This window comes from Jaculus jaculus, chromosome 11 (genome assembly GCF_020740685.1).
Source record: "Jaculus jaculus isolate mJacJac1 chromosome 11, mJacJac1.mat.Y.cur, whole genome shotgun sequence".
NCBI classification, from domain to species: domain Eukaryota; kingdom Metazoa; phylum Chordata; class Mammalia; order Rodentia; family Dipodidae; genus Jaculus; species Jaculus jaculus.
Genome location: NC_059112.1, coordinates 58,956,027 through 58,965,339, shown reverse-complemented (window position 1 = coordinate 58,965,339; position 9,313 = coordinate 58,956,027). Strand labels below are relative to the sequence as shown.

At 50.3% G+C, this 9,313-nt stretch overlaps 1 protein-coding gene across 4 annotated transcripts in view; it reads right to left on the bottom strand.

Moving 5' to 3' along the window:
• Positions 1–2,935: 2,935 nt before the first annotated feature.
• Htt (huntingtin) overlaps positions 2,936–9,313 on the bottom strand; it is a 164,378-nt gene continuing 158,000 nt past the window's right edge. For all 4 annotated transcript variants that reach the window (XM_045161563.1, XM_045161565.1, XM_045161564.1 and 1 more), the window contains 3 exons: positions 8,169–8,331; positions 7,828–7,988; positions 2,936–6,982 (listed from right to left, as the gene is read on the bottom strand). In XM_045161563.1, the coding sequence (XP_045017498.1) occupies positions 6,769–6,982; positions 7,828–7,988; positions 8,169–8,331 (538 nt within the window). In that variant the 3' untranslated portion in view covers positions 2,936–6,768. The remainder of the gene's footprint in view (positions 6,983–7,827; positions 7,989–8,168; positions 8,332–9,313) is intronic.

The following is a 9,313-nucleotide window of genomic DNA, read 5'->3' as shown; positions in this document are numbered from 1 at the left end:
AGCCCTAGCCCCAAGTTTTCCCATGTCTGCACTGGGAACAGCAGGACCTGGCTAGATGACCACAAATCACTCAGAAGGCTCTGGGGAGTTCAGAACGCCCTTTGGCGCTTCTGGAGAGTGCAGAGTCTGTATGCTGCCCTGGCCAGGGGACAGCTGCTGGCCAATTGAATATCATTGCTACTTTTTAGTCTTGCTGTCAGAGGAGGTACTTATACCACTCACTTGCCCACTTGCCCGAGTTTCAGTAGGCACAGGGTAGTAAAGGCAGCCAGCAATAGCTACCAGCCCTTGGGTGGCACCAAGGGGTGAAGTCAGCACCCACCTCTTCTCAGGCTTAGGTGCCTCAAAAGCTCTAGGACAGGACACCTTCCAGGGATACTTCCTAAGGCAGAGTAAGTACCTGCTTGGCCTCTAAGAACAAGAATGGATTAGGCTATACAAACTCCAGTTGTCCTGTCTTGGTGTATGTGTGTGTGAGGGGGGTGTTTCTCTCTCGAGATGCAGAGTTCCATACCTTGGCACAGCTGCATGGCCTGTTGGGACTGTCAGCTGCCACAGGATTGGGAGGCAAAACCCAGGGCTGGGCACCCAGAAGCACCTGCAGGGAAAAGGGTCAGGTTAGCTTAACCAAGGGTGTTGCTTAGAGGCTGGGAACAGGGACCAGGTTCCAGATTGGTCCTGCTGTATGTAGGCAAGCCTACACTCTGGGTATGTTTCTTTTCTAAACAAGGCTGGGGTCAACTCAGCATTCTTCCTATTAGGTGTTTATGGTGCTTATTCAGACTAGGAAACCAGGCCTGACCAGTCCACAAGGCTCAGCCCACATGAAGCTGGCACCTGTGAAGGGGTGCCACACACCTTTTGAGAGGGTATGTGAAAGCTGAGTCTGCTAGTGCTTAAAACTTAAAGGCCAGAGCTTGAAAGCCTACCAAAAAAAAAAAAAAAAAAAAAAAACAAAAAAAAAAAAAAAAACCAAAAACATTGAAGGGATTACTTGACAAAGGCCTGGAAGCATGTGTGAAGGCAAACATGCATGAAATACATCCCTACACCAACAGGTAGCAGGGCCAGGTCTAGGGTGTGCTAGACAGCTCTGAGGGGCAAAGCAGGGTGACCTGTTTCAGTAGGAGTGGTGATGGGAAGGGTTTGTCACAATCTACCTCAGAAGTGGCCTGTCCTGATAGTCCCCTGGGCCTGGCTGCCTAGCCCACAGGTGGGTGGGAAGCTGGGGAGCAGCTTACCTACTAGACATTGCTATCTTTTCCCATGCCAATGAGGAATCCAGACTCTTAACTTCTGACCCTCTGCCTTAATGAGCAGGTCTAACTCTGACCAAATGGGCTTCTGGGGGGCCCATGACCCAATGCCTGTCTCCAGCAGGGGAGAAAGCCATGCCCACCAAAACAATGACAGTGGCGAGCCACCCGAGCAGTGAGGATCAGGCTGTGGGGGCCAGGGAACTACAGATGATTGCAGATTCCCAGAGCTGGGTCTACCATTGCCCATGGGCCCCTGCTGAGAAAGGGCCCACTCAGTACCTCCTGTAACGGCTCCCCAAAAACCTTGGAACCTGGCTGTGATACACATACTCACCCTGGTTTCCTCCTGTACAGTGCCAGCATGTGTTAGGACTCTTTATTTGGGAAACTCCTTCAGAATGTTGTTGGAACAAATCCTATAGTGGAGGGGGCGGAGGAGAAGGGCACCTCAGAGGACAGGGCCCACTCTGTTAAACAGGATGGCAACGGGCTGTGGCATTCTGCTGTGGTGGTTGCAAAGCAGAGTGTACTGCAGACAGCCCCATACAAGGGGGCTCACTACATTTTCCATCTGGTCTTGGCCCCATTCCTTTCTGGAAATATCACCCATCCTAGTTGTGCCAATGGTTTAGCTGCCCATCAGAGAAACACAGGTTTTACTTCCTGGCAGTAACCAGAACTCAGGTGGTTGAGGTGAGGGCACCACGGTGCTAGAGTTTTGACCAATGACAGACTTTGGAAATGTGAAGTGACTCTCATACTCCACCCATCATATGCCTGAGAGCAACTGAGTGGAGAAGTAGAATGTCCACTAGACCCTTCCAGCCAAGGGCTCACTATCCTGTACAAAAAGGACTTAGAAGGGTCACTGGTACACACTGTAGAACATGCAAAGGCTGCAGGAACAAGCTGGCTGCCTTAGCCAACTGGTCCTTGCAATCTCTTGACACTGACCACAGTGCCTGCTACACTGAGGAACCAGGCTGACCATCAGTTAGCTGGAACCAGGACCTTTAGGAAATGTTGCCAAGAACCCTGCCAAGGGTGACACACACCCAGGGTTGTTTCTGCAGGTGGTGGTAGAGCACCTGCACTCTAAGATTACACTACTGACAAAGGCTCTACAGAAGGGGCTCTGCCCAGCAGAGGAAGATAACCTGCTGAGGTGAGCAGTGTGTGTCTTAGAGATGAAAGAACTTGCAAGCTAAAATATAGAGGGAGCAGTGTAGACACAGCAGCCAGGCCAGAGGCAGGAAGACCAGTGCTGGTGGAGAGCAGGGCTCAGCTAGGCTAGGAGCACAGGATGTCAATGGCCAGGAAGACAGAAGGGTCAGGGAAGCTGTACAAGAACTCCAAGGCCAAGTGCCTTGTGTGAGAACATAGCCCCTACCATTCTTCCAGTTCCCTAGAGCCACATGTAGAAGCCAAAACAAAAGGCTGACATCCAGGGCCTTGCACAATGAGCTTGAATTGCTATTACCCACTAGAGCTTGGCACAGCTACATTTGCCAGCACAGACCACTTCACTAGGGCTTATGAACACTCCTAGGCTTGGGACCAACCTAGGGCACCCAAACTTACCACCAAACCCACAGTGTCAGCCTTGCCCACTGGAGAAGAGCAGGTCTCCTAAAAGCAGGTTCCTGTTAGTAAAGTAAGCCTCAAACAGCAACAAGTGGTTTAATTATTCCTTTAATTTGGATGTACAACATCTGCAGTTTAAAAAAATTTAAATATACATTTCATGTCAGTTCTTCCTCTTGGAAGTGTACAGTCAGGTCTGGGCTAGGCTCCGGCACTCGTCCATCACAGCCCTGCTGGCTCTCAGTGGAGCCCGTGGCACAAAGCAGCAGCAGCAGCAACAGCAGCGAGGTCTGGATGGAAGGACTCCAGATTGTAGCCAAACCTCTTCAGGCAGGTCCCTGCTGCCTGTGACCCTCCATCAGCTTGTTGCAGAGGCTCTGCTTCCACAGACACGTGAGGGGTTTCTTGGATAGCAAAGTATAACAAGCACACGGGAAGGACGGCTCTCAACCCTCATGTCCCCTTTAGCTGTTACACAGCTCTGTGCTGGTCTCTCCTTCCTGGAGGCTCCAGTCCCCGTCAGAGACAGCGCTCTTCTACTTGTGCCACCCTGAGCTCTCCATCTACCCTCAGCAGTGGTCAACATCTTCCAACTCTCACATCAACCCCCAGGGGATAGCTACATGTCTACCCTGATGGCAGCTATGGTCCTGGCACTCAAGAGAGGAGGAGGGAGGGGCAAAGTTCCACAAAGATGTGTGCTGGAAAGGATGCTCAACAGAATTCTGCAACCCCACAAGCATACAAAGCCAAATATACCCAAGCCCCAACTGGGGGAGTCCCTTTGCCAGAGGGTACCAGCCAAGTTATTGCTGTGCAAAATGCATCTGGGATGGGCTGATGGCAGAGCTGCTTCACCACACAAAGGAGGCACCCCCTGCCCAATTAGGGAAGGGAAGAGACCCATTAGGGTTGGAGCCTTCTCTGATACTACATTCTGGGAGGGGGACGGAGGTGGCTACACTCTACGCTTCCCTCCTGAAGAGAACATGTGCAAGCAAAAATGAGGGAGAACAAAGGGCACTTGACAGTTGGAAAGTCACCTACATGTGTCAGTGGGGCCACTAGTGAAAGGGAGGCACATTTTGGAGAAGAAACATGCTTAAGTGCATTGCCAAATAACTCTACCCTGGTTTCATTAGATTTTTTCCTGATAGTACCACCAGGAAAACAAAAACGTCTTGTCTCTCATCCCCGAAAACTTGACAATCATTAAAAACAAAACAGAAACAAAAACAAAAAACCCACTTTTACAATCAAAATAACTTCTGATAAAATTTGGGAATCCAGATTTTTGAGGAGCTTGATAGAGTCTTGGTCCTGTCCACAGCCTACCGGACATGATAGGTCTAAGAAAGTCAACTTCCGGGAAGTACTGATATAGAGGCATTTTTGGGCTTTGCATATGCCTTGAAGGGTATGTGTGTACAATAGAACTCCAGGTATGTACACATGCAAATGCAAGTACACATGCGCCTGAATAACTTCACTTAAAATCCTACCTGTACCTCTGGAACACAAAGGAAGGTCTTTGGGTTGTAGTGATTACCAGAGCTCCAGCCCTGTGCTAAGAACTGTTTCAGATCACTGTGTGAACAACAGGAGGCCATAATCTGACTTCATAATGCTGACTTCAGTTATATGAATTCCAAAGGAAATGGCTTTAAATTTTATGTTCTCTGCGTTACTTAAATATTAGGTCTGCAATTTGCCCACCTTGGAGATGTTGACAAACACCTGGGGGCAGGCAATAGCACTTTGCAGAACTTTTCCATGGCTCACAAGCTCTCCCAGTAGCTCTCCTGAGGAACGTGGGATAAGAAGTGGGAACCTTAAACTAGAAAGGGAGAGGTGTTGACTTTCTTACTTTCATTAAAATTCAGTAACTTCCCTTAAGGCCCTCTTCAAAAACTGGATCCATGTCTATTGGTCCTGCTGCTATGACATCAAGATGGGCTGGTCTGGCTTAGGGAGGACTCTGCCAGGGCCAATGAAAGAAGTCTCATGTAGGGTTCTGGGGCTGCTCTGCAAAGGGTCTCTCTTTGGGCTCACCAACACATATGGATGGCAGGGCACCTTGCATCCCAGCTACCCCATTAACTGTTGCAACAGGAGGACAGAAAGCAGTTCGAGGGTCTCAAGGCAGCACCACTTGCACTAAGGTGTTATTAGCCTAATGGACCCAAAGCCCTTTTCTCCTGCACAGACTAGAAAATAGCTCCAAATGACCTCTACCACCCCGCCTTTCCCTGGTCCACACCTGAGAAACACCAACAGTCATGAGCTAGTTGCCCAGCACAACACTCACACTAGCCAGGCCTGTCTCTGGAGGTACCTGCCCTGCCACACAGCTCAACAAGCTGAACTCCTAAACCAACCTGAGAAATTAAGGACAGCTCACCATCCAGGTGGCCTGCCATAATTTCCATTTACATGACTTGGCTCCTCTATTCCTGGACACAAGCAACTAGCTGGTCCAGGGCTCAGGCCTTGGGAAGAAGTAGAAGTTTTAACAGACACGTGGGGCTTTCTCTGGGCCATAGGCTAACTGATATTGAACCTTTTCTTCCTGCATCTCACATCGATGCTGAGCTCTCTGTGGGCACAAGTCTTCATTCCCCTGGGCCAACAGTTGGCAAGTTGGAAATGGATAGAAGTGCTTGTGTCCATTTTTTTTGTTTGTTTGTTTTCTTTTCATTTTTCGAGGTAGAGTCTCGCTCTAACCCAGGCTGACCTGGAATTCACTATGTAGTCTAAGGCTGGCCTCAGATTCATGGCAATCCTACCTCTGCCTCCCAAGTGCTGGGATTAAAGGTGTGCCATTTTGCTCAGCTTTTGCTAGTGTCCATCTTTAACAGTTGCCAGGACACCAAGTTTTGTTCTTGAGCAAGAGCTCAAACCATAACTCAGAGACACCTGTGGGGCTGCAAGGCACACCAATCTAGGTTCCACCATGCACAAGATAAGGGGACAGCAGCTACGATGGCGGCCAGCTCTTGGGGAGATCAAGCCTGAGCCAGCCAGGACCAGGGATAAGAAGGTCATTGGGGGCAAATTTCACTAGGTGTAACAGGAAGGCCACAACCCTGACTATTGGGTGGGAGCTTGAGAGTTATTTCTGAGGAGGGGTGCTACAGTGAGGACTGGCCACTCACACCCATGACAGTGGAGAACGGCTCTCCCCAGCCCTCAGAGCTAGAAGGACTCTTGCTTTGGGAACCAGACACTAACATCTTTCTAGAATGTGACTAAATGTGATGCATAAAAAAGGAGGGACCTGCTTGACCAGACTGAGTATCTATGGGAGAGGGAAAGGTAGCCAGAGGTCCTGTCCATTTCCATAGACTGTCACATGCAGCACAGGCCTTGCAAGTCACACACTTTACACGGGCATAGGAAGAGTTACCGTAAAATTAATCTCTTTACTGATATAATTAAATTTTAAGTCCTGAGAAGAAAACAGAGAAAGGGAGAATGGTGCCAGGCATATGGCACTCCCATCCTCAGCCCATAAACACCACAGCGTTCTGTGCCTAGACACTGGTGTGGCAGGTATAACCCTGCTGTGGAGATGTGGGTGGGAGCTCTCCAGCCCAGTGGGATAGGAGGATTCAGACCACCCTTCAAGAGGCAGGACATCACAGAGCAGCTGCACCTGGTGATCATGGCCAGGTGAATACTAGGAGAAAGAAACACCTAGGCACTGGCCCTGCCACCAGCTGCAGGGAGGCTAGGACCCAGAACTCAGGCGCAACCCCAATGTAGTGCACATTTCCTGCATAGCCCCTTGCTGCAGAACACTCAATAGCTGCCGGCTGTCCACATGATGCAAGCAGAAGCCTGCAGTGAACAAGGCAGCCCCGGCAGAGCTTGGCGCACACTCCAGCCCCAGCAGCCTCCTCTTGGCCTCTCTTGCCACAGGTACTCAGCAGGTGGTAACCTTGTGGACATTTTGCAAACAAGTAAGCAGCCGGTGGTATGGGCTTCCTGGTGCCGCAACCACCTCAAACACAGATTGGAAGGCCCTGCGGTCGAACTCCTCCTCTATCTGATGTCTGTAGAAGTCTGTGGCAACCAGGCAGAAAAGGTTCACGTCCACCTGTTCCAGCTTGCCCATTCTGCTGATGACATGTGGAAGGCTGGTGGAGGAGTTAAGGAGGAACACTGGCAAAGGCTGGAAGACAGGGAGTTTCCTTCCTAACCAGGCCCATGAAGGATCAAGGACAACCAAAGCAGCGGGAGCTGCCTACAATCCTAGCCCAGCTGCAGCCAGCTCTCTGCTCGGTAGGGCAGTGGTAAGGAAGCAGAGTGGCCCAGGGAGTGGAAGCCCCATGGGCAAGGGCGCTGTGTTCATGCTCTGCGCAGCAGCACTTACCTGGGTTGGGCTCCCAACACAGTGCCAGTGGCTGGTATTCCCTTTCACCCTGCTCTGGTGCAGGACGGAGCCAGGCCCTCCCAACGCACAGGATGAGACTGTGCTGTCAGCACACTGCTTGGAAGATCTCGTGGTCTGCTGTGGGGAGGCTGCCAAAGGGGAACTCCTGGCTGGTAGCTGTTGGGAATGGGAGCTGGAGCTTTACTTATGACTTTCCTGGGAGGGCGACCAAGGCACAATGATGACAGCTAATGAGAAGCAGCACTGGGAAAAGCCCAAAGGGACAGATCATGCCAGTGGATGGGACAGCCAGAGGGCCGGCAGCTCGCCTGAACTGCCCTGCCTCCCCCTCTCCTTCCCTCCCTCAGAAGGAACATTCCTACCACACATCAACTTTCTGGGCGGCCCTTAGCAAATGGCCAGATCTTCTGTTTTGTGTCCCTGAAGAGGTATAATGCCTTTGGGGCTTGGTAAGCATCATTTGATGTTTACAGGGTTCTGCAGAAGTTAGAATTCAAGACCTTTAACAAAACCTAAGCCTCATGCTCACAGGACAGAAAGAGACCGGCAGAAGACTAGAACCTGGCTACAGGATTGAGGGAAGGATACATTGCTGAAACCCATGGGCTGGTGGAGGCACTGACAAAGAAGCAGGAGAGGCTCCACATGGCCATTGCCACTGGGGTTCTCTGTGTGAAATTTGACAGGGACAGCATCACCCAGTCTCGAACCATGGTTGACTGTCCAGCACTGTGTAGAGTCTGAAACACCTGGGAAGGAGAGAGACACTTAAGCACAGGGATGGGCTGTAGGAAAGGAGCCTGGGGCCAAAGCTGCCACTGGATCTGAGGGGATGAGTCAGGCCCCAGTAGCAAATCTATTACATGTCTGAAGCCAACTCTACCTCTGTTCCCGAACCCCATCCCTATCCCTCATGTGGACACCCTCACCTTATATACTACGGTGGCCATGAACTGTGGGTATGGCTGCTGATTGGACAGAAACTCTCCAATGACTTTGTTCATGACATCCTGGGGTGGGAAGAAGTCATCCAGGAACTGAGGCAGGATCCTTGCCACTACCCTGGCTTCACAGGGAAACCCCTTGCGGATCCTGAAAGAAGGGAGCAAGTCAAGATATAACTACGGTATGAATTTTGGTAAAACTCTGTCTATATTTTCTCTTCTCACCGAGCAAATGAAGATGACGTGCCAGGTTTGGCGAGGGCCTTCTACACTGTGGAGAGTGAGAATGCAAAGAGGGGTGGGAAAGCCCTGTAAAGGAACAGTCCAAGTGGTATGGCATGGTGACATTACAATAGAGACTTTTTGCATCAAAATGTTCCATGAGCCTTTGTCACATCCCAATGCCCAGAAGCACCATCAACCAAGAGCTTTTATTCTCTCTCAAATTGGACACCATCAAGTTCGTGCGCAGCATCCTTATCAGCACTGAAAGACAGCTGAATGGTAACTATCTCACTAGTGCACATATGACTGCGATATGCAGCAAGAGTAGAAGTGACACAAGCTAGGTTATGCCTCTCCTCAACTGAGGGTTCCTTTCTGTGAATGCAGTCAGTTCCCCTTAAACACCTTGTACCACAGGCGAACAGTTGGGTGTGCTCCCTTTAGGGCTTATTACCCCAGTACTGGACTGTGAACTCCACAGGGGCAATGGCTTAGTTGTGTGTCTATGTGGGCCTAATCTAAGCCTATCCCTAAGCCCAGTCATGAGGTGGTGCTCTGTGAATATGCATGCACCAGAAAAATGGCTGCAATGTGCATTTTAAGATTCAAGGTGGAAATAGACTGGGTGTCTAGATTATCTTGTGTGGCCAGAAAGGGCACTGGCAACGGCTCTCTGGGTGTGCTTCATTATCTTCTTCTTTTTAGAAATATTTTTATCTACTTATTTGCAAGGGGGGGAGGGAAAAGGGAGGAAGGGAGAGAATATGCATGGGCACACCAGGGCTTCTTGCCCCTGCAAACAAACTCCAGACACACGTGCCACTTTGTGCATCTAGTTTTATGTGGGTACTGGGGAATTGAATCCAGGCAATCAGGCTTTGCAAGCAAGCACGTTAATTGCCAAG